This window comes from Stegastes partitus, unplaced genomic scaffold (assembly GCF_000690725.1).
Source record: "Stegastes partitus isolate 25-593 unplaced genomic scaffold, Stegastes_partitus-1.0.2 Scaffold556, whole genome shotgun sequence".
NCBI lineage: Eukaryota > Metazoa > Chordata > Actinopteri > Pomacentridae > Stegastes > Stegastes partitus.
In genome coordinates, this window is record NW_007578287.1 from 205,248 (window position 1) to 229,666 (window position 24,419).

The 24,419-nt window shown below is 40.4% G+C and overlaps 3 protein-coding genes across 4 annotated transcripts; 1 reads left to right on the plus strand and 2 right to left on the minus strand.

The window, feature by feature from the left end:
- Window positions 1–1,428: 1,428 nt before the first annotated feature.
- pelp1 (proline, glutamate and leucine rich protein 1) lies at window positions 1,429–18,524 on the minus strand. Of its 2 annotated transcripts, none has more exons than XM_008288370.1 (19): window positions 18,369–18,524; window positions 18,110–18,174; window positions 16,461–16,566; window positions 14,633–14,782; window positions 14,404–14,475; window positions 14,172–14,231; window positions 13,921–14,065; window positions 13,574–13,706; window positions 12,086–12,173; window positions 11,869–11,957; window positions 11,521–11,634; window positions 9,205–9,355; window positions 8,892–9,045; window positions 8,487–8,542; window positions 8,039–8,172; window positions 6,723–6,825; window positions 4,755–6,380; window positions 3,661–3,966; window positions 1,429–2,757 (listed from the first exon to the last, which is right to left on the minus strand). In XM_008288370.1, exons 1-19 carry the CDS (start codon window positions 18,507–18,509, stop codon window positions 2,665–2,667), a joined length of 3,786 nt encoding a protein of 1,261 aa, XP_008286592.1. In that variant the 5' UTR covers window positions 18,510–18,524; the 3' UTR covers window positions 1,429–2,664. The 2 variants fall into 2 exon arrangements, with proteins under 2 accessions (XP_008286592.1, XP_008286591.1); XM_008288369.1 differs by having other exon boundaries at window positions 13,909–14,065.
- Window positions 18,525–18,585: 61 nt separating this feature from the next.
- Window positions 18,586–20,286, plus strand: LOC103362105 (mediator of RNA polymerase II transcription subunit 11-like). Its single transcript, XM_008288371.1, has 2 exons — window positions 18,586–18,735; window positions 20,062–20,286. Exons 1-2 carry the CDS (start codon window positions 18,666–18,668, stop codon window positions 20,259–20,261), a joined length of 270 nt encoding a protein of 89 aa, XP_008286593.1. The 5' UTR covers window positions 18,586–18,665; the 3' UTR covers window positions 20,262–20,286.
- Window positions 20,287–20,491: 205 nt separating this feature from the next.
- LOC103362118 (proline-, glutamic acid- and leucine-rich protein 1-like) lies at window positions 20,492–24,410 on the minus strand. The gene is made up of 4 exons (XM_008288388.1): window positions 24,255–24,410; window positions 23,996–24,060; window positions 22,347–22,452; window positions 20,492–20,668 (listed from the first exon to the last, which is right to left on the minus strand). The coding sequence occupies exons 1-4, from the start codon at window positions 24,393–24,395 to the stop codon at window positions 20,492–20,494; spliced, it is 489 nt and encodes a 162-aa protein (XP_008286610.1). The 5' UTR covers window positions 24,396–24,410.
- Between the last annotated feature and the right edge of the window lie 9 nt (window positions 24,411–24,419).

Below are 24,419 nucleotides of genomic sequence, written 5' to 3' on the forward strand. Positions count from 1 at the left end.
GCGAGTCTTTTCCTTATAACTCGTAATTACTTTCATTGAAGTATAAAATGTTTTGGAAGGGATGCTGTTGGGGCTACATTACATATTTCATATATATTGGGGGCTGTGCCAGGAGGCATGGTGGGAGGTGGTTAGCACTGTTCTCCCTGTGCCTGCGTGGGTTCTCTCCGGTTAATTGGTGATTCTAAATCGTCCCTAGGTGTGAATGTGAGTGTGCTTGGTTGTCTGTCTCTCGCTGTGGCCCTGTGATAGACTGGCGACCTGTCCAGGGTGTCCCCTGCCTTCGCCCTAGGTTGGCTGGGATAGGCTCCAGCCCCCCCTGCGACCCTAGTGAGGATTAAGCGGTGTATAGAAAATGGATGGATGGATGGAATAATATATGAGTATTTCTGTTTCACATTATACTTGACACAAACCTGGAGCATTTTGTCAGGTTTTGTGCAGAGGACATGAATGAGTACATGGAAATTTTCCTTGACACAGAAGCCACCAAGGAGGCAGTGATTCAGGCTGGTACTGCGACTTTCCAGTGCATTTATCATGGGCCAGAAACTACATCGGGTGAAATTTGATACATTTTCGAGAAAGGCGGCGGCAGGAGTGATCAAACTCTACCTCTAACAGAGGGTGCAGCTCCACAGCATTCATTCACTGCCTACCTGCAGACCCGGGACTGGATCCTTCTACAGAGCATGTCTCTGAACCCCAATGACTATGGATGGACATTAGGTGTGCATGGGCATGAGCCAATTCCAACACTCGACCCCATGGCTCCTGAGGAGCTACTGAAGTTCACGAGCTGTAATTGTCATGGAGATTGCAGCAACCAGGGTGTAGCTGCAAGACGAATGGGGTCACGTGCATCTCGGCCTGTGGAATCTGTAAACTGCAGTCAGTTGTTGAGTCTGAAGACGACACAATGACTCTAGAAGCTTCTGACATTGTGAATGAGAAATAACTGAGTATTATATAAGTATGTGAAATAAATGCTACTTTGAATGTAAATGTAGAAGTGAGTGTGGCTTTTTTTTTAACAATGGAGTGTTTGTGGTGAAATATAAATGCCAACAATCAACTCAGAATCATGAAAAAACCCTGATTTGACCCCTCATAAGTTACTTAAAGCCAATTTATTTTTTTAAATGAATTTTTCGACAATCATTTATCCGTACCTGTTAGTTTACAGCCTGTCCCTTCACAACAAAAGCACTGTATCTCTTTCTTTGCTATGTAAAACTGTGTTATTTTGTGGAGTGAGATCAGAATCTGGCTGGTTAGCTAATTATGCCCTCATGAGGACAAGAGGATGCTGCAGACTAGAAATGCTGTAGAACATGTTCAGCTGATCTGGTATAATTTACCCTTTGATGGTATATTCTTTATAGCAATGTATAACTGTAATGCATGTAAGAACCTGGTGAAAATGCATTAGATTATTACTTATTTCATTTTATTTCCTCGTTTCAGAACCACACACTTACTCATGTTCTATACTAAACAAATGAAAGGAACTTTCAGCATCTCGAGTGCGTTCTCACCAGTGCCCCCTTGCCAGTAACGGGTTTTCTAAACCAGTAAAATTATACAAACCTCTCACTCACCATAACATCGTTGCAACAAGAAACAAAAAAGAAGCTACTTGTGGAAAAGTGAAGGGAACTTACTGTTCTCCAAATCCATTTTATACAAAACTAGATGGTGCTTAAAAGATTAGCTCAAACCATGTGTCCTACAAATTCCAGTCATATGTGCTTTGTCCACATTCACCTAGTATGTATGGGACTGGGACACATTTGATAGTCAAATCAGTTCACCCAAATTATAAAAGATCATTTTTTTCTTTGCCATCTTGCAGTACAGTATCTGTCCAGTTGCACAGTTTAGACTGTATTTGTGCGGTCTTTCAGATGTCTGCCTGATCTGACCTAAATACCATGGACTTGTACAAAATTGAATAAATTAAATACAAGAAAGTGACGCTCTAAAATGTATTTCTTAAAATTCTGTCAATGCATAATCCACACATCTTTCTAGATGACCTCTTGCATTGAGGGTAAATTCATCCTTAAAATTAAAGGGCATGGTAAAGGGGTGAAGTTGAATGAACCCGATTACTGTCCTGATGATTGAAAGTAAATCTCAGAAAAACAATGTAGTTATGTAAGTCGTGACAGAATTTTTACTTTTTTTTTTTATAAGAAAGCATATGACAGATGACAAAACAAAAAGACATGGAAGACATACAAATTAAAAAAAGACCATATACTCACTGTAAGAGAACGTGTACTGTATACAAGAACAAAAGGCTTTCGTTCTGCCTAATTCGTTTCAGAGAGCTTTGCCTCCCTGCCGGGCGACTTCACTTTACTTCATGTACAGGTAGTTGGATGATGTGACAGTAAAAAGCCAGACTCTCCTTTCCATAGCCCACATAATGCAGCCAGAACTTGCCAATATTGTTTTTAAAAAAAAATACAACAAAGAAACTGGAGGCCACATTCTAACAGTATAATCTGAACAACGTGAAGCATGACTGAATATGTAATGAATAACATGGAGTTATTGTATGAGGTAACTAAACCTTGTGACTAATGATACAGTATTCTAGCAGTATCTGCCGTATACGTGGTAACTTCAATCACATCAGTTCAGGTTGGCAAATATTCATGAGCAGTTTGATCCCGAGGCACCATCTTCATCATCAGGTGGGCAGGCGACAAAATCCGCCAACATGGAGGCCATGGCTTCATCATCCATCTGTAGGACAAACAGAAAACGGTTGTTGTGTGTCTGATGCCGATACCTACTCAAACTGACAGGTGGTTTATGGGAAATGTTGAATAACTACGTATTTCTGGGACAGTGGTCACTAAATCAGTAATTGCTTATTGTTTCAATACAATAAGGAACAATGCCTCTGCAGAGTACAAGTACTGTAGTAACAGTTTTGCAAAGCTACATAGAGAAGGGTGTTATAGCGAGGTCACATGTAGGTCACAGCGGTTTGCAGAGTGGTTAACATACTCACCTCCCAATTCTCAACAATGCTGTGCCTGAGGCAAAGTTGTGTCTTTCTTTCATTTTTTTTCCCCATTCTTCAGCACCGTACAGCCACAAATGCCTCTTCAGTGGATGTAGTGTTTTGTTTATGCTGTCACTGGGGTCAAAATGATTTCTGATTCTTCATGCCTTTTCTTTACAGTTTTCTTTTTTTCAATTTTTACATCTTCTGACTCGCTAGGTTACAGCAGTAAGTGTACCAAGTAAACACTGTCTTTGTGTTTCATTTTATTTTTATCCATATGTAGTACTCTTGGTACCAACTTTTTTGGGGGAAAACTTTTTCATTTTTAGAAATGATTAGATAATTATTTTACGATTAAGGAAGTGTAAAACAAAGGGCTTAAAAGATGTTTATGGCAATGACATTCTTTTGTTATGTTTACACTGAGCTATGATGTTTATTGCCTCGTTGGATTTTTTTTACAAGATTGTCAGCATTTCTTGTCTTAACAATTTTCTATGAATTTAACTGGTGTCCTAGAATCTGTGAGAAAAGTCCTAATAAATTGGTGATTTTAAGATGTCATCTGATGTTTTGTGTTACTTAATGGCTCAATATAAACTTGTACAAGAGAACAACTGAATCTGAAATTTTACCTTTTTCTTATCAGTGCTCTGCCCTGCTTCTTCCTCTTCCTGCCCCTCCTCTCTCTTCCTCTTCACGCCTTTGCCCTCCTCTCCATCACTCTCCTCTTCTGTTCCAGCTGCCTCCTGCTGCTCTGTATCAGTTTTGTCTCTTTTCAAATCAACCGTCTCTTCTTGCTCTTTAGTACTCAAGTCTGCAGAGGTTTCAGGATCTGCTGGTGTGTCTTCTTCTTGAACAGCTACTAGCTGTTCCTCCTGATGGCTGGATGGCTGGTTATCACTCACACTGACTTCCTGTGCAGGTTCAGCTGCTGACTCCTGTTGAGTTGAACAGAGTAGAGAATTTTTTCTTTTAACAACACTATAACAATACCACTGTCATTAATACAATAGTGGGGGAACAAAAACACTGATAAAGGTCTTGTCATAGATAGCTAGCTAGCTAGATACTTTATCCATCCCTTTAGGGAAATTCAAGCAATACTCAGTCTCTTAATATATACAATAAAGCATTTCACTGCGCATTATACCATGTATGACTGTGTTCGTGACCAATAAAGACCTTGAATCCTTGAATATACAGACATTCCTGACCTCCAGAAACAACCTGCATCCCAGAATCAAGTCAGAAGATCCATATTAATGATCAATAATTCCAATAAGTGATGGTATGTGCTGTGCATGTCTCCACTGTTAGTAACATGGCAGCTCAGTCGACTAGTTATCTAACTGTAACAGCCTGTTCCGCCCTAAATATTACAGTGTTAAAATGAAAATATTCTGCCACAGCAAAGCCTGAGTAAAGATGACATCCTCCCCTTTGGATTTTTGCGGGTGTTAAACAAATGAAATACAATTATCAGTGAGCTTCAGACATCCGAGTAGGTGAATTTTGTTATTGCTGGACAGAGTCAGTTTCCTGTCCGTCTTTGTGCTGAATTACCAGCTTTAATGACAACAATGTAACTTGCACTTAAAACTCTTGCAAGTTAGCCCATTTCTGTGATTATACATCAGCTATCACTTCAACTTGTTTTCCACTCATTTTACTGTAACACATTGATCAGCGTGGGTCAAAAGTGAAACTTTGAAGCTGTGGTAACTACCTGTTGAGTCTGATTGGTGCTCTGTTCTTCTGGGGCAGCTGTCAGCTCCTCCTCCTCCTTCCCTCCTTGTTCCCACGAGCTTTCCCCCTCCTCCAATCCTCCCCCTGCTTCTCCACCTTCCTCCTCAGTCTCCTCCCTCTCATCCAGTGCTCCTCCAGTGACACACAGGATTTGTGGCATGGTAGGGTCATTCATTTTTTCACTGTCATCCTCCTCTCCTTCCCCTTCTCGTGCATCCTCCAGGACTCCAATGCTCTCCACCTCCTGCACCTTCATCCTGTCGTCTCCAAACAGTGCTCTGTTGGTTTGGATCTCCTCTATCCCTCCTTCAGCATCCCCCTCCACACTAAAGCCAGACATCCCTCCTTCATCCACCGCCGCTCGGAGCACCTTCCCCTCTTCTATCCCTGCCTCTACTACCTTGTCCTCTGCTCCCTCCAGCGGAGGAATGTCCCCATCTTCCTCCTCCTCCTCCTCTTCCTCCAGGTCTTCACCCTCTTCTTCATCATAGTCCTCATATTCCTCCCCATCATAAAATTCATCTTCAGCTAAATCGCTCACTTCCTCCTCTTCATCTTCCTCATCCATCCCTTCCTCCTCCTCCTCCAGCTCTTCATCGTCCTCCATGTCCTCCTCATCTTCTTCTTCGTCATCAGTGCTGTTGATGTTGATGACAGCTGAATCTTCGTTGCTGGTGGGTGCTGGCGGGTGCTGGTGGAGGTGGCGTCCCTGCTGACTCAGCTGATTCTGCAGCTGGTGCATCTGGAGTGGTAGACCCATTGGGCTGGGCTGGCCTGCTGTGGAGGGCTGCATAAGCATCTGCTGGAGCTGGGGCCTGCCAGGCATTGAGTCTCCAAGTCCACCAGGTGGACCTGTGAGTGTGCTGGAGTTCAAAGGTGGAACCAGGGAGACGACCGAGGCACTGGAGGGAGGAAAAGAGTTGATGGGGGTGGTGGAAGTGGTGAGGAGGGGAGATGAGGTGGCCAGGTCATTGGAGAGAGAGGTCCCTTCTACTGTGGTTGTTGCTGCTGTAGTGGGGACCATGGTGACAGATTCTCCTCCACTTAATGTGACACCAGCGCCACCTGGTGCAGCAGAGAGTATGTTCTGCGAGTTTGCTGCCACGTCATCCTGCTGGTTCTCCATATTGAGCATCCCTGGAGGAACTATCACCACACTGTCATCTGAGTCACTTTCCAAAGAGATCTCTACATCTTCTGCTTCCTCTTTGTCATATCGGACAAACACAGGTCTCTGCCCCTCTGGAGGACCCAGCCCAGCAGGATCTGGCTGGTGGTGTGCGTGTGGAGACAGGATCATGTCTCCTGGAGCAGGGGCCTGGCCTGGCAGTCCAGGAACCAGGGAGAGGTGGTTCTCCAAAGAACCTAGCAGGGAAGTGGGGCCCAGGCCAAGAGAGTGGCGGGTGGGAAAGGGAGGACCAGGGGCAGGACCTCCTAGGAGGGTTGGCAAAGTGAGTCCAGAAGCAGGTCCCTGGGAGGAGGGGAGGACTGGAGCAGTATGGGTTGGTTTCAGAGTGAGGGGCGGTAAAGGGAGGGCAACGGACGAAGTGCGAGGGTGAAGGATTGAGTTACAGATCGTCAGAGCCTCAGCACAGAATGAAGAGACCTGAGAAAGGGGGGTGCACAGAAAGTCATTAAAAACTGAAATGGTAGACGGAAAAACACCTGCTGCAAATAGAAAGAGTAAACAACGATTATTGTGTTCTGCATGATGATGCTCTTCTTTATACATTATGTTGAAGTAACGTGTTTTTAGATCAGTTTCACCTGTTACCAAGGTACTCTCAAATTAATGTGTACCCTACCAAATTAGATCATGTTCAAACAAACAACTTTACGTATTATTTTAAAACATATGTGTGGAGTACTGGTGTCTGATAAAAAATTGTCACTCCTGGATCTGTTATTCAAAGCGGTTGTCACATTTGTGAGTGTTCTGAGAAGTCACCTTGAGGTTGCGGTCGGTGCGTCCATTGCTGAGAATGGACACGGCGCAGGTCAGAGGTGGAGGCCAACAGGGTGATGGGACCAGGACCAGAGCCAACAATAACCTGGAAATTCAAAAGGAACATAAAAGTTCCATAACTCCAGCATTTACATCACACAACATTCTGTTACAAATCATCATTCATTTTAATGACAGTGCTTGTCTTCCTTCTTGGAAATGTTCCACCAAAACAATTCTGAAGCAGCACCAAAGCCACATCATTTGCTGAGCTCCGCCCAAGATGATCGTTAATCTATCCATTTTGTTCAGTTCATCACAGAATCACAAGGGCCACAGGTAAAGTAGTAGCATTCCAGACATCCCTCCTGTGCTCTATTTTCACATAACTCATAAACAATATCCGGAGATACAGAAACTCCCTAGCTTGGGGCAGCAATTTCCCCTCAATCAAAAAGGAGCCATCCATCGGTTTCTGGCAGAGAATGGTGTCCTTGGACTTGGAGGTGCTGACTTTTTTCCCAGCCACTTCAAGATCATTTCCTGATGATGCCAACAGAACTACATCTTCCACACAAAGCACAGACACACTCCTGAACTCCCCAAACTGGAAACACTTCTCAACCATCTGCACCTTGAGATTCCATCCATGAATGTCACAAACAGGAGCTGAGACAAGGCGGACAATCAGTCGGAGCCTCCCTTCAAGCACATTTCACAAAGGGGTCCACCCTTATTACAGAATTCGTTTATGCTCTTTAAATCATTCTTAGTCTTTCAAGTGACTGGCAAAAGATACACAAAACGCCAGAGCGATTTTCCCTTCTATAGCAGTAAGATAGTGCAGTCACACCAATACGTACTGGAAAATGGGAAAATCCAGTTAAAGCAATCAAGGGGTTTTTAAAGCCATGGAGTGAAAGGATTCTGATTTGCCAAGTTAGTTACTTGACATTGGTCCAACAGAACATGTGTTGCTGCAAAAGACCACGCTAAGCTCAAAACACACACCAACAAAAAGAAAAAATCCAGATATGCTGCAACAACTGCAATAGCGCTGTTGGGGTTTTTTTTGAAGAATTATCATAATCAAATGTTTAAATTCATCACAAAGAGGCATTAATTAATCTAGAAGTCAACCGATAAATATTAGGCCACACAAATCCTCCCAATATGGATATAAATGCTGCTACGTTATAGCTGAATAGAAAGCAGAGGGTTAATTTTAGTGGTTAAAATACTTAAAAACAAATCCAGTGTGATGGAGTACAGGGCCATGTCTCTCTTCAATGCTATTGGTTTGAATGAAGCAGCAGTACCTGTATAGTTCTCGTCGAGTGATGGCACTGCTATACTGCCCACTTACGCCCCCTGCAGATTCACATGCAGTGCTGGTGCTGCACTGCTGCTGTTGTAGACGCACACACAGTGGTAGCACCACATCATGGAGTCGCTGCGAGAAAATAAACACAGAGCAGAAAACCATAGATTGTTTTCTATTGAATAGTATACATGATGAAACAAGTGGTTACATGATGAAGATAGATGGGAAAAACAACCATATAATCATCTTATTTAGCACTACGTCTACAGGAACCCATAGCTTATGACAAACACAACCCCAGTCCTCGGTAATTTATAAGTGTGCAAGTTATTGCTACAATCACATACAACGTCAGATGAATAAACTGGTTAAGAGTGAAAATTGGCCTATTCTGGTAAAAAAAATTTGATGAACGTTTTTGCTCATTTTTAGCAGACATTTACCTTGTGTATATCATCCTTTAGTAGTGTTCCGCTGGTCTGTATGATTTGTCTCAGTCCTGTGAAGAAAAGCAAACTGCAGTTATACAGAAGAACACAAGGTCAGCAAAATCACAAGATGGGCATGAATAGAATCTATTTTTTAGTGCCATTTGCACAATTACACTACAGTACAGGTACATTGGAATTCTAGTGTATTTTTCAAAGGTAAATGTAAAAGCAGCAGCAAAATATAAGCTATATACAATAGAAGAATAAAATAAATACATGTGATAAAAAGCCCTCTATAAAAATATGGAAATAAGAAATACCCTGAGCAAGTATTGCACATATTACACAATGTACAGGAGTAACATCACACATGTAAGTGCAATGATATGATGTAATCAAACTGAGATAGCATCTCACCTCTGAGGGCTGAAAGGCAAGTATCTTGATTGGCCAGAAGGTCTCCCTTCCTCTGCAGTGATGGTCCAACTGCATCCGCCATGACCAACTGCTTCGTCCTTCGAGGGCCTGGCTTTCCTCCAGGAACCACATCAGCTGACAGACCTGCCCGGAGCTGGGAAAGGACCAAACCAGAGGCAAAGTCAACACTTATCTGCTCCTCCAAATGCTCAGTTTAAAAAAAGAAAATCTTTAAACCTAGTTATTTTTCATTTGAGCCAATAGGGAGCTGAAAACACATTCAAAATAACAGGCAAGAGCAGGTTGAACCTACCTTGATAGACTCTGCCCCTGGTGTAATGTCACCAAGCAGGTGGCTAAAGAGGAGTTCTGAGTGGCTGGGGCTTCCCTGAAGGATGTTTGCTGAAGCTCCAGCTACCTGGACCCACAATTCTAAGGTTGCGTACACCGATACCCGTACTGAGCTGTGGGATGAAATCAAATGTGATGCGACAAAAAAGTTGACATAGGCGATAGGTTAGACAAGTGAATAGCATCACATTTCATGCTTAAGCTGCATTGCTCCAACTGGTGATACGGTAAAGCATGTTTTCAATTTCTGATACAAGACATTGAAGTGTGTTCGACAAAAGCACTGAAGCGTCGGTGCCTGTAATTTGAGTAAAGTTGTGTTCTGACAGGAGATTCTAATTTGCACATGGCTCCTAGTTGGCTAAAACCACAAATGATTTGATCCAAAACATGTTGAGGTTAATTGGTGATTCTGGATTGTCCGTGGGTAGGAATGTGAGTGTGCTTGGTTGTCTGTCTCTTGGTGTGGCCCTGCGATGGACTAGCAACCTGTCTAGGGTGTCCCCCGCCTTCGCCCTGGGTCGGCTGGGATGGGCTCCAGCCCCCCGCGACCCTAGTGAGGATTAAGCGGTATATAGATAAATAAGATAAATAAATCTGGGGAGAATAATTGGGTCTGTATTGTCTGTTTAACTCTAATAGCATATTGCTAGTACAGCATTTTGGATTATCTGACAGAAATTTAACGAATTGTATAACCCACTCAGACTTTTTGAACCATGTGTTTATATTTAGTATGTATACAAAAATGTGTCACACATGCAAAATGATGGACTGTAAATACACAGACGGTGGACAATCAGTATATTAGGAAGGTCCATGTGTAAACTGTCTATGACAGCCTTGACAAGACTATTTTGTAAACTCCATGTGCAGTATTTGATTTGCTCAGAAGACATTCAGGACACAGGATAGACAGAACAGAGATAATATGAGGTCTTTACGTAAATGTGACATACAGCTACATAAGGGATGAATGTGGCAATTAGGATACACTGGTGGGTGGTATGTTGGTAGGGTAAAGAATTGTATTCAAGTTAATGTCCTTTGTGACATTACTCAGTTGCCCCTGAGATCAGCTCGATTTGTTTTAATGGTCTGAGTAGTGTACAATAAACCTAGAAGCGGATCAAAGTGACTGACTCTGTTCATTTTTATGTTCCAAAGTGTGTTGGAATAATTAAAAATCATTCAGTGACTGTGAATGTCAAAAGAGTGCTGTGCTTTCTTCAGCTTGTCCCTTTTGCTGCAGAACAAACACCAACTTCTGCTTTTACATTAAACATTTAACCAGCGATGTTGGCAAGTACATTTAAATTTTACAATTTTCATACAAAAAAACTCCAAACCTCCAGAACCATTTTGAAACCACAATTAATGCTGAATCAAATCTTGACACCAAAAATCTAAATCGAATTGAGAGAATGCCAAGGACGCCTACCCCCAAAATATATTGGATTCCAAAAACTTTGAAATTAACTCTAATCTGTCAGCAGTAGTAGATGATATCAGCTGTAGCTAATAAACGTTAATTGTGTAACGTGTCCACTGAAACCTTAATCTGTTGGTTAATGTGCTCTTCAAATTTTGACTGAACTCTGCCCAAAATTGTGAGTAAAAAGCCTCTTTACAAAATAACATTTATCAGCTGATTGCAGCATAAGAAGAGTAATACTGCAACTTTTATTTCATTGAATAAATATTTGGAGCTGAATAAGCTCAGACTTGGGAATCAAGACCATCATTATTTAGATCAAGTAGTTTGCAAGAATCTAAAAGTCTAATCTAATAATCTAAGTCAGGTAGTTGCATTTCAGGGTGTCCGAACATTCAATACTAGTCAGTAATCAACATGTCAGATCTGATTCTGATTCAAATTTGTTGTGTCGATTTGATAGAATCGAGATTCAATCAAATGCCACCAAAGTAAGCCCATATCTCAGTGTTGGTTACTCTGTGTTCACACCTGTAAATACTTGAGGTGTGTTCTTCTGCATTGTAAGGAGTGGCTGCAATTGTTTCTTTCTCATACATGTCAAGAAATTAATAAATCTAATTTTGTATGTCAAAATGAGTGTGTTCAAGGCACACAAATCATGTACACACTATGAAATTGTAAATAGGTGACAGTCTACATCAATTACCTTTGCTTATCTATTGTATTTTAAAAAATAAAATAAAATCCATGTATATCCTTGTTTTGCACTCAGTTATTTCACAACAGAGCGCACTCAGTATCCAAAGTTAGGAATAGTTACACGAAGCAGGTGTCAGTTACCTGTAGGCTCTCTGTTGTCCCACACTGGCTTCAGGTAGAGGCATCCAGGCAGACAGGGTTTGAGAAAACAGCCTCTGTAGCACTGCAGCATACTGAACCATGCCTCTTCGTACTCTGTAATACACAGTGCAGACACAAAGGCACACAGACGTCAACGTCACATTAACAGTGTAGTCTTCGGTGCATGCTTGTACTTTTGGAGTTACTGACCTCTTGATAATCATATACATTTGTGATTTTAAGGTTTATCAGGCTTGTTGTACAATTTAAGACATTTGCAGACATCCCGTGTGTGTGTGTGTGTGTGTGTGTGTGTGTGTGTGTGTGTCTCTCTGTGTCAGTACTCACGCTGTGATAAGACTTGACAGGACCTCCAGTGTGTTGGTGTGGATAATGGGGAGGACTAACAACCTCACACTTCCATCCCCTGTTAAATTCTGAGACACAAAGAGCCAAAAACAAATGGTTTAGGATCAATAATATTTGTTTGGTGTGCATTCACATACAATGATGCAAAAATCAGCAAATTTGTTCATTGCTTTAGTCTGTGCATGTGCGCACTTACTATGCTCTTGGAGCTGACAGCAAGGGCTCGGCACACTAGGTTGAGTATTGGTCTGACAGGCAGACGGACAGCTGATGCAGGATCCACTCTGTTGAACAAGAATAACACAATAAATACTTGCAATATTGGAACTGACTTCTGCACATCACTGCTGTTGTTGGTTTTTTGGTCTTTACTTTAAGTGAAAAAGGCATTAAATGCATTGTATCTGCTGTATTCAGTACTTAGTTATAAAATTGCGTTTATACTTGACCAAATCCCATTGTGCCCAGTTACCGTAATTTCCAGACTACAAGCTGCTACTTTTTTCACACGGTTTGAACACTGCGGCTTAAACAATTATCTATACACCACTTCATCCTCACTAGGGTCGTGGGGGGCTGGAGCATATCCCAGCCGACCCAGGGCAAAGGCAGGGGACACCCTAGACAGGTTGCCAATCCATCGCAGGGCCACACCCAGAGACAGACAACCAAGCACACTCACATTCACACCTACGGACAATTTAGAATCACCAATTAACCTCAACAGGTTTTTGGATTGTGGGAGGAAGCCGGAGAACCCAGAGAGAACCCATACTGCACGGGGAGAACATGCAAACTCCACGCAGAAAGATCCCGGTGCCCCCACCGGGACATGAACCGACGACCTTCCTGTTGTGAGGCAACAGTGCTTCCAGCTTAAACATTGATGTGGCTACTTTATGGATTTTTACAAGTTTTATGAATTTGCCTTGAGATGAAAGTGACATTGAGAGCGACGACAACAAAAGAGAGACAGAGGAAGTGTGTGACGAAGTAATTCTGAGGCTGTTCAATTCCGACACTGAAGAAGATGACTTTAGTGGTTTTAGTGTGCAGGAGGAAGATGAAGATAGCGATCAATGACTTTTCCTGGTAGACTATGGTATTTTTAGGGGTTTTTTTTCATCAGCTGTGTTACAGGCACTGTTTAGAAAAAAGCATTTACGGTAAATATTTGTGTATGTTACTGGTACATATTTAATTAAAAGTTTTTAAAAAAATCTTTCTGTGTAAATATCTCATGTTACAACGGGGACACCTGTGGCTTATAGACAAGTGCAGCTTTTATAGGTACTTTTTTTTTTCTTTTTAAAGTTAGTGGGTGCGGCTTATATTCAGGTGCGCTCAATAGTCCGAAAATTACGCTAATCAATGTCTTCAGGCTGCCAGACTGAACTGTCCTAAGACTCACAAAAAGTTCTCAGTGTTTTCTTTTTGGATTGTTTGCACCATTTTTGCATTGGAAAGTTAACAGGACATTTGATGTAGTTTTGAAAGCTGCAAATTTAACAAATCAAATTTCAGCGACATGAAAGTGGGGCAAGACTTTAAGTAGTTTAAAACCAAAGCTACTTACATTGATAGAGACCACAAAGCGCAAACAGGATAATTTTTGTAATTTGGGTAAACTGATCTTTTAAATGATACATTTTTCTTAAAAGTTGTATGTGTGCCTATTTTTTACCTGAGTGTGTGTTTGAGTGCCAGGCAGACAGCAGTATATCTGTGCTGCAGCTGCAACAACAGCAGGGGATCTGTTTGGTCGAGATGAGGGAAGGTCAGCTCCACCCCTGGACCTTGATATTGCACCGTTCCATCTGTGAGAGCAAACAGTAATTAAGTCTTAGCATCATTAATCGTCAGCAAACAATACAAATGTAAAAAAAAAACAAAAAAAAAAACAAAAAAAAAACAAAGCTCTTCCAACGTGTCCAAGGACATTAGACAGTATTTTCAACTAGCAAAACTTAAAAATGTCCCATAAATGGCCTATATATGCTAACTGACAGAAAAGCATACCTGTTTCTGCACCTTGGTAGATCTGAGCCAGCAGGCCATTGGCTGTGGCCAGTAGGCAGTGAATCTGATTGGTCCAGCCCTCAGCTCTGCCAGCGCCCACTCCTCTGTCCAAGAGGCCTCCCAGACAGGGAAGACGACCATAACACTGACAGGCCACCTGACAGAAAAAACAGTGACCCAAGAGATAAACAATTTTAAAAGCATTCAGAGAAGAAAGTCTAATTTTCGAGGACTGTACTCAGACAGTACTTGCTTGGACAAACCTCTTGTGTTTTCCGGTTTGTGCTGTCCATTTTAGAGAGAAAATACGCTCCTAGTTTATCCTTGAAGGGAAAAAAAAAGACAGGTTTGACCAGAAACTTCAGTCAAAAAGACATAAATGACATATACTAAAATGAAAAGTAATACAGGTGTAACTTAAGTGAATATTTTTTAGAAACAACTCTTTCAGTTCTCGTTCACTCTTCATCTCATCTGTCCCTGAGTGTGTCTCACCCTGAGGGATCCACAGGCTCTGGGATAGTAGCTCATACAGGCTGTCATCCCCTCCATGGCTGCCAGCTCACACTAGGATCAAAGGAAGAACAAAGCACATTTTATATATATGTATATGTGTATATATATATATATATGTGTGTGTGTGTGTGTTGTCATATCATGTCATGATTCTGTGTCTCCAGCCTTCTTATATTTTTCATTACATATCACTGCCCTGCCACCTCACCTCTGTCTTGAGGCCAAGCAAAGATGTCAGGATGCCAAGGACTGAGTTGAGGCCAACCTCCCTGGCCAGCTCTGGTAGTTGGGACGAGTACTGTAGCAGGTCCTTCAAAATGTTCACTGCTAGTTGGATGGTCTGAACTGGCGCCTGAGACTAGAGAACACCAGACAGAAGGCAAGAGAAATCTGAAATGGCTTCAGGCTAAGAAAATTTTTCCAACTAGTCATATCTCTAGAATTAGTTGTAATTCATTTAACCTTTATTTGCACTGACAACACAAAATACATTCAAACATTCAAACAGATAAAACTTGAGGATAACGGTAACAGGATACATGTAAAACTAACTAAATGCAATCCGGTTGAGATGACCTTTGATTTAATAACAAAATACAGATAAAATAGTTGTGTTGTAGCAATAACTCTAGTAATAAGGACTAAGACTGACCAGAAATACATGTGTTCTAAAGCAGCACATCCATGAACCTTAAAGTACTTTGATATTGTCATGTGAGAAAATATCTGGTGAAATTTTTTTACTTCGACATATTTAGACAAGCAAATATTTGATTCTCTTTAAACTAGTGCCTATTCATAGAAGTGATATACTCAAAGAAATTACACATAAAATTGTAATTTTGTCATCACTTTTACAAATCAAATTTTTAAAAACAACAGATCAGATCAAAAGTATTCATCACACTTTCAAGTCCATAAAATAAGAATCAGGGTTCCCGATTCAGGGCCAATGTTTAGAGCCTCCTTAGGGAATTACATAAAACCTGTCCTATTTAATCCTCTGGATCTGGTGTTCTCTTTGCCAATTAAGTATGAGGTGTGATCTGAAGACAGTAGTTCAAACCCATGTGCAGTGAAAAAAAACAGAGAGCTACCTGAAGTCGAAAAAAAAAAAAAAAGCAACAGCATAATATCATGAAACTGTGACATCAAGGCCTGGTATATATCTTCAATAAATTGGAAATTAAAGGCAATATATTCAGAATAATAAGAGACACACAGATGTTTAATAGTAAGATTTTTATGATTGTTGACTGTGGTCACTTTGTATTTGCAGTTGTCTGTCTGACAGTGTGCCATCAGGACACGCATTCCCTTGTTCACATTTTTTACTTTCTTTTCTATCTTTTTTCACATAAAAAAAAAGAAGTCAAATGTGTGCTTGACTGACTTTCCATCAGCTTTAGCATCTCGCTTTGGTCATGACCACTTGCAACTTATGCATCATACTGCTCAAATTCAGTTCAATTCAGACAGGGCTTTAGTGACACGACAGTTTCACTAAACAATATTGCGAAACCATCAAAATACATTTTTTTGAGACATATGGACAGTACCTAATTACAGAAATATGAATATTAATGCATTATTAAGATGCAATTATATATCTACTGTGTATCATTTGCATGTGTGTGCATGTCCACAAGCTCACATAGAACTGGAAGTGGACCTTTAAACAGGATAGCTGTCCTCAGCACACAAGCAAATTCAAGGAATGGGCCTATCCCAGGTTTAAATCTCACTGAAAAGTTGTGTGGGTATTTTTGAAGAGCAGCAAATGTAAAAAAAAATAAAATAAAAATGTCAGACCTCTTGCAACTGAAGACATTGTGCCTGGAAAACTCGTCAACAAGCACACGACAGAAACTGGCAATCATTTATGTAACACACTTATAAGAAGTTGTTTTTGCAAACATGTCAATATTTTTGTTAAAATTAGTGAAAAAGCAAATTTTCTTTTTCACACTCAGTATATGGCCTTTTTCTGTAGTGTGGTTTGGAGAGGGTTCAACGTGTAAGTGAATGTGGCATACCTGTATGACCTGCTGCAGAGAGCGAAGCCAGGAAAGGCAGTGTTGCTGGAAGAGATCACTGGAGCTGTCTTTAACCAGCATAGCAAGAAGGCAGAGCCCCTCAAACCTGCACACACACAAACACTTCTATCAATTAATTTCCAAAACGATTGTGACTGATTTGCAGAAATAGCTAGCCAGAGGGGTTTTTATTACCACTTAAACCATCCAGAACATTTACCTCTCTGCTTTGATTTGTCTTTTTTTCCTCTTAAACTTACTACTAATGTATTTTTTTGATAAACAAGCACCTGGAAGAAAACATCACTAGAACATTAACGTTAATAGGATCACACCAGCTGTGATGCCCGTCAACATCTTCTTACCCCTGAACACTCACTGACCATTAAAAAGCAGCACTGGTAACTTCATTAAATTTCTATAATTATAAATTATCCCAGAAAGAGCATGAAGAGTGGTCCAGGAAAGAATTTGCTGGCATGTCAAACTCTACGTAGATATACGTGGAGCATCGAATAGCAGTAGGATTCACAACTGTCTTCAAAGAGAGCGAGAGAGCAATACGGATTTACACAAGGAGCAAGAACAGTAACTTCATTACATAGTTTAAATGTATCACAGGATCAAGCTGTCACACACACAGTCACAGTTTATCAGCTGCAGTTAAATATTTTGTAACATTGCGTCTGTCTTGAAGCTGGCTCCTGACCTTTTGATTGATTGAAATATTTATTTAAAATATGTAAAGACAAGTACCAAGCAAACAAAGAATTAATATTTTTTATAAATATAAATATACACTTATATACATACAAATCCATACACATACATATTGAACGAAATCATATAACAAAAGAAATATTCCACAATTCTGGACTAGGTCTACATATTCGAAAAGGAGTGAGAAGAAGTATGTAAACACTTATTTAATCTCACCCTTTTGAGTTTCACTGACTGTGCGAGAAATCAGACATAAATTATCCAGGAAAAGTAACCAAGGTGCACATTCAGACAGCTAACATGAGTCCCGTCAGATTAATAAAGCAGGATGCATGTCTGAGAGGGAGTAACGTCTTGTTTAAATCAGAGCAAATAACTACACACACCTGTTTGCCAGAGGCAGAAAATAGAGTTATTCTAACACAGGCATTTATCATATATACATGACTGAATATAATATGATGAATGTAAACATATATTCCTGGACACTTTATCATAGAATAATGGAGTATTTTTTTTGCTGTAACTTTGATGATTTATTTTATTTTATTTTATTGTGCTGAACGGTTTTAACCTGAATTTCCTGCAAGTTTAAAGTCATTCAATACCTAATAAATAAACAAATAAAAACACTTTGCTTGTAAATGGCTCTTCTTTATCTCTCCAATAAGGACAAACACCGGCTGATACATTTGCATTAAAACTTTTACACAGATCACATTTGTCCTCAGGAAAACGATGAGTCAAGCCCCGCACAGAGACATATGAACAAGGTGAGTGGGGGAAAAAAAAAATCACACTATACACTGCCTGATAGTTAACAGTGATATCGTGCCGAAATATACACAAAACGAAATAGTAACGTTAAAACATCATCGTCAGTGGTACTGAATCATAATGACAGCTGACAAAAAGCAGTCATGTCTCACCTGGTCTTGCTCGAGCCCAGTTTGGCATTGCTGAAGCCCACGAGACCCCCGACTGCGCCGGCGCCCTGTACAGATAAACATAGGTAGTAACTAACAGCGGACACATTTAACAAACACAGCAACAGCTCAGACTGCATACAACATCTCCAGGTGTCATCTCACTGAATAACAAAGCATGTAGCAGCTGCAAGCACAGCGACAGTAGGCTAACACATAACTAGCTCTGAAAGCCAACGTGCTTGCCCGGACTGGGCTCTACCTGTGTTGTGAACACGCCATGTTCTCTGTAGTTGGCCAGCAGAGCAGGTAAATACTCTGGACGCTGTTCTTTCAGAACCGACACCAAACCTTCTGTAAGTCGCATAGCAGATGGGCCATGCAGCCAAGTCGATGTAGCCATCTTGCCTCTCCGCCAAAGCCTACGTCACCACTGTGCGACGGAGTGACGTCGTTTAAGCGTATTCTTTGTTGTAGGCGGCAGTGGCTCACCGTGTGTCGCTGAACAGAGGAACTTCTGCCCAGAGAGCTGCTGTTTGAGGCTGTTTCCTGCCTACTAATGGCTAATGAGCGGCTCAGAGTTCTGGAGGACGTAGAGAAGGAGATAGCGTCGGTCCTGCAGTGTGCCGGTGAGGACTAATTCCTTTGTAAACAGTAGATAGGATTAGCAATTTGGCAAAAACAAACAAGAGCACCTTAAGTGGCGGACTAATTGCGTGTGAATTAGGGCTGAATGATTTGAAGAAAATATTAAATTGCGAGTTTTCTGATAAATTTGTGATGGTTTCAAATCATTCAGCCCTGTTGTAAATTGCTTTTTGTACATTTGAAGTGCAATACCAGCAAAGACAGGGTCTGCAGAGGTCTCAGTGTCAAATTCCAGTTTGAACCCCGCTTGAAGACATTTTTACTACCAAAACGAAAAGTTGCCTTTTACTGGAGCTACTAGGATTCTCGTGGATGACTCCTCGAATAGTTTATATTGCACTTCCATGGTGTGCTATGAAGTTGTGTTGTCTCAAACAGCCACATCTTAACTGGTGGTATTTCAGTACAGGAATACTGGTTTCTTTACCAGCTGCTGAGTGTTGCTCTGGTATCTGGCTAATCTGGCCAATTCCTTAATTACTTAGAATTTACAGAAGAGAAAAAAAATATTCCTTAAAATTTCACTCATCAGTATTTTTTGTTACTTGTGGAAGGTGTCGCTCTTTGTGCCACATTGTCTTGTCAGAAAGTAGCTGGTGAACAGTGGAGCTAAAGAGTCTAATATTTTGGTCAGTGGTTGGTGGAAACCAAACTGGAGCTAAAAGTAGAGTCCATCTTTGAATTTATCAGGTGGACATCAATCTGACTCCAAATGATTAATAATGTTGCCCTTTGTCTGTTGGATGTGAAAGTAATTAACTGTTCACTAGCATTCAACATAAATACTTCAGATAATTGTGGTCATTTTGTTGCCCTTTATTGACAAAAACAATGAATGTAGTTTTAAGTATTTTTGTGTAATCTTTCAGGTTTCTGGCATAGTTAAAATGTTCTAACTTGTGTCATCAAAGATTCTTACTCATGCAGGTCATGGTTTATCTAAGTGCTAAAATGGAAACAAATGGATTTCCTTGAGTTTCTTGAAGATGTTTGAAATCATACATGTCAAATTGAAACAGCCATCACAAATCATGGGAGGATGGTCTGTGACAACACTTGTTAGCCACTTACAGTGTAATTCTGAAACCTTAACACCCTTCCACATCTCAACTGATATGAACCTAACACTCCAAGGCTCACATGTGACCTCAGCGACTTCACATAAGTCAAAATATAGGACACCCCACCACTTAGAGTTGAAGAAACCTTTCAGCAAGTTGCCTTCATCTTTGTATTTAGTCATGAACTGATTGATGTTTACTGTTGCTTGACATAGGCTAACTGCTGATGTGTGGTGTCCCTTGCAGGTAATATTGTCCTGGAACTCTCCAAAGACAAAACCAATGCCAGCTTCCTCGACAGACAGCTGATTCAGTTCCAGACCTCAGTCAACCGAGTGGAGAGTGAACTGACTTCCCAGATTCGCTACCTCACACAGGTTAAACGCACAACTGTAGTACTAGTTTGTGAGAGACAACAGTTTCAACAACAGAGCTGTAGTGCCTAATTTATGTTTTGTTTCAGAAAGTATGTCACCTTGACTAAAATGTAGTTCCTATGAACCATCCATCCATCCATTATCTGTACACCGCTTTATCCTCACAAGGTTCATGGAGGGGCTGGAGCCTATCCCAGCTGACTTAGGGCAAAGGCAGGTGACACCCTGGACAGGTCGCCAGTCTATCGCAGGGCTANTCATGTCATGATTCTGTGTCTCCAGCCTTCTTATATTTTTCATTACATATCACTGCCCTGCCACCTCACCTCTGTCTTGAGGCCAAGCAAAGATGTCAGGATGCCAAGGACTGAGTTGAGGCCAACCTCCCTGGCCAGCTCTGGTAGTTGGGACGAGTACTGTAGCAGGTCCTTCAAAATGTTCACTGCTAGTTGGATGGTCTGAACTGGCGCCTGAGACTAGAGAACACCAGACAGAAGGCAAGAGAAATCTGAAATGGCTTCAGGCTAAGAAAATTTTTCCAACTAGTCATATCTCTAGAATTAGTTGTAATTCATTTAACCTTTATTTGCACTGACAACACAAAATACATTCAAACATTCAAACAGATAAAACTTGAGGATAACGGTAACAGGATACATGTAAAACTAACTAAATGCAATCCGGTTGAGATGACCTTTGATTTAATAACAAAATACAGATAAAATAGTTGTGTTGTAGCAATAACTCTAGTAATAAGGACTAAGACTGACCAGAAATACATGTGTTCTAAAGCAGCACATCCATGAACCTTAAAGTACTTTGATATTGTCATGTGAGAAAATATCTGGTGAAATTTTTTTACTTCGACATATTTAGACAAGCAAATATTTGATTCTCTTTAAACTAGTGCCTATTCATAGAAGTGATATACTCAAAGAAATTACACATAAAATTGTAATTTTGTCATCACTTTTACAAATCAAATTTTTAAAAACAACAGATCAGATCAAAAGTATTCATCACACTTTCAAGTCCATAAAATAAGAATCAGGGTTCCCGATTCAGGGCCAATGTTTAGAGCCTCCTTAGGGAATTACATAAAACCTGTCCTATTTAATCCTCTGGATCTGGTGTTCTCTTTGCCAATTAAGTATGAGGTGTGATCTGAAGACAGTAGTTCAAACCCATGTGCAGTGAAAAAAAACAGAGAGCTACCTGAAGTCGAAAAAAAAAAAAAAAGCAACAGCATAATATCATGAAACTGTGACATCAAGGCCTGGTATATATCTTCAATAAATTGGAAATTAAAGGCAATATATTCAGAATAATAAGAGACACACAGATGTTTAATAGTAAGATTTTTATGATTGTTGACTGTGGTCACTTTGTATTTGCAGTTGTCTGTCTGACAGTGTGCCATCAGGACACGCATTCCCTTGTTCACATTTTTTACTTTCTTTTCTATCTTTTTTCACATAAAAAAAAAGAAGTCAAATGTGTGCTTGACTGACTTTCCATCAGCTTTAGCATCTCGCTTTGGTCATGACCACTTGCAACTTATGCATCATACTGCTCAAATTCAGTTCAATTCAGACAGGGCTTTAGTGACACGACAGTTTCACTAAACAATATTGCGAAACCATCAAAATACATTTTTTTGAGACATATGGACAGTACCTAATTACAGAAATATGAATATTAATGCATTATTAAGATGCAATTATATATCTACTGTGTATCATTTGCATGTGTGTGCATGTCCACAAGCTCACATAGAACTGGAAGTGGACCTTTAAACAGGATAGCTGTCCTCAGCACACAAGCAAATTCAAGGAATGGGCCTATCCCAGGTTTAAATCTCACTGAAAAGTTGTGTGGGTATTTTTGAAGAGCAGCAAATGTAAAAAAAAATAAAATAAAAATGTCAGACCTCTTGCAACTGAAGACATTGTGCCTGGAAAACTCGTCAACAAGCACACGACAGAAACTGGCAATCATTTATGTAACACACTTATAAGAAGTTGTTTTTGCAAACATGTCAATATTTTTGTTAAAATTAGTGAAAAAGCAAATTTTCTTTTTCACACTCAGTATATGGCCTTTTTCTGTAGTGTGGTTTGGAGAGGGTTCAACGTGTAAGTGAATGTGGCATACCTGTATGACCTGCTGCAGGGAGCGAAGCCAGGAAAGGCAGTGTTGCTGGAAGAGATCACTGGAGCTGTCTTTAACCAGCATAGCAAGAAGGCAGAGCCCCTCAAACCTGCACACACACAAACACTTCTATCAATTAATTTCCAAAACGATTGTGACTGATTTGCAGAAATAGCTAGCCAGAGGGGTTTTTATTACCACTTAAACCATCCAGAACATTTACCTCTCTGCTTTGATTTGTCTTTTTTTCCTCTTAAACTTACTACTAATGTATTTTTTTGATAAACAAGCACCTGGAAGAAAACATCACTAGAACATTAACGTTAATAGGATCACACCAGCTGTGATGCCCGTCAACATCTTCTTACCCCTGAACACTCACTGACCATTAAAAAGCAGCACTGGTAACTTCATTAAATTTCTATAATTATAAATTATCCCAGAAAGAGCATGAAGAGTGGTCCAGGAAAGAATTTGCTGGCATGTCAAACTCTACGTAGATATACGTGGAGCATCGAATAGCAGTAGGATTCACAACTGTCTTCAAAGAGAGCGAGAGAGCAATACGGATTTACACAAGGAGCAAGAACAGTAACTTCATTACATAGTTTAAATGTATCACAGGATCAAGCTGTCACACACACAGTCACAGTTTATCAGCTGCAGTTAAATATTTTGTAACATTGCGTCTGTCTTGAAGCTGGCTCCTGACCTTTTGATTGATTGAAATATTTATTTAAAATATGTAAAGACAAGTACCAAGCAAACAAAGAATTAATATTTTTTATAAATATAAATATACACTTATATACATACAAATCCATACACATACATATTGAACGAAATCATATAACAAAAGAAATATTCCACAATTCTGGACTAGGTCTACATATTCGAAAAGGAGTGAGAAGAAGTATGTAAACACTTATTTAATCTCACCCTTTTGAGTTTCACTGACTGTGCGAGAAATCAGACATAAATTATCCAGGAAAAGTAACCAAGGTGCACATTCAGACAGCTAACATGAGTCCCGTCAGATTAATAAAGCAGGATGCATGTCTGAGAGGGAGTAACGTCTTGTTTAAATCAGAGCAAATAACTACACACACCTGTTTGCCAGAGGCAGAAAATAGAGTTATTCTAACACAGGCATTTATCATATATACATGACTGAATATAATATGATGAATGTAAACATATATTCCTGGACACTTTATCATAGAATAATGGAGTATTTTTTTTGCTGTAACTTTGATGATTTATTTTATTTTATTTTATTGTGCTGAACGGTTTTAACCTGAATTTCCTGCAAGTTTAAAGTCATTCAATACCTAATAAATAAACAAATAAAAACACTTTGCTTGTAAATGGCTCTTCTTTATCTCTCCAATAAGGACAAACACCGGCTGATACATTTGCATTAAAACTTTTACACAGATCACATTTGTCCTCAGGAAAACGATGAGTCAAGCCCCGCACAGAGACATATGAACAAGGTGAGTGGGGGAAAAAAAAAATCACACTATACACTGCCTGATAGTTAACAGTGATATCGTGCCGAAATATACACAAAACGAAATAGTAACGTTAAAACATCATCGTCAGTGGTACTGAATCATAATGACAGCTGACAAAAAGCAGTCATGTCTCACCTGGTCTTGCTCGAGCCCAGTTTGGCATTGCTGAAGCCCACGAGACCCCCGACTGCGCCGGCGCCCTGTACAGATAAACATAGGTAGTAACTAACAGCGGACACATTTAACAAACACAGCAACAGCTCAGACTGCATACAACATCTCCAGGTGTCATCTCACTGAATAACAAAGCATGTAGCAGCTGCAAGCACAGCGACAGTAGGCTAACACATAACTAGCTCTGAAAGCCAACGTGCTTGCCCGGACTGGGCTCTACCTGTGTTGTGAACACGCCATGTTCTCTGTAGTTGGCCAGCAGAGCAGGTAAATACTCTGGACGCTGTTCTTTCAGAACCGACACCAAACCTTCTGTAAGTCGCATAGCAGATGGGCCATGCAGCCAAGTCGATGTAGCCATCTTGCCTCTCCGCCAAAGCCTACG

Coding starts and splice junctions, on each gene's coding strand:
- pelp1 (XM_008288369.1), bottom strand. CDS start 18,509: ATGGCTACATCGACTTGGCTGCATGGCCCATCTGCTATGCGACTTACA. Junction 14,232..14,403: donor GAGCCTGTGGATCCCTCAGG/GTGAGACACACT, acceptor TTTCCCTTCAAG/GATAAACTAGGAGCGTATTT. Junction 9,046..9,204: donor CAGGGGCAGAGTCTATCAAG/GTAGGTTCAACC, acceptor GTCCTTTCCCAG/CTCCGGGCAGGTCTGTCAGC.
- LOC103362105 (XM_008288371.1), top strand. CDS start 18,666: ATGGCTAATGAGCGGCTCAGAGTTCTGGAGGACGTAGAGAAGGAGATA. Junction 18,736..20,061: donor GTCGGTCCTGCAGTGTGCCG/GTGAGGACTAAT, acceptor TGTCCCTTGCAG/GTAATATTGTCCTGGAACTC.
- LOC103362118 (XM_008288388.1), bottom strand. CDS start 24,395: ATGGCTACATCGACTTGGCTGCATGGCCCATCTGCTATGCGACTTACA. Junction 22,453..23,995: donor CTGGGCTCGAGCAAGACCAG/GTGAGACATGAC, acceptor GTGTGTGTGCAG/GTTTGAGGGGCTCTGCCTTC. Junction 20,669..22,346: donor CCCTGCAGCAGGTCATACAG/GTATGCCACATT, acceptor GGTGTTCTCTAG/TCTCAGGCGCCAGTTCAGAC.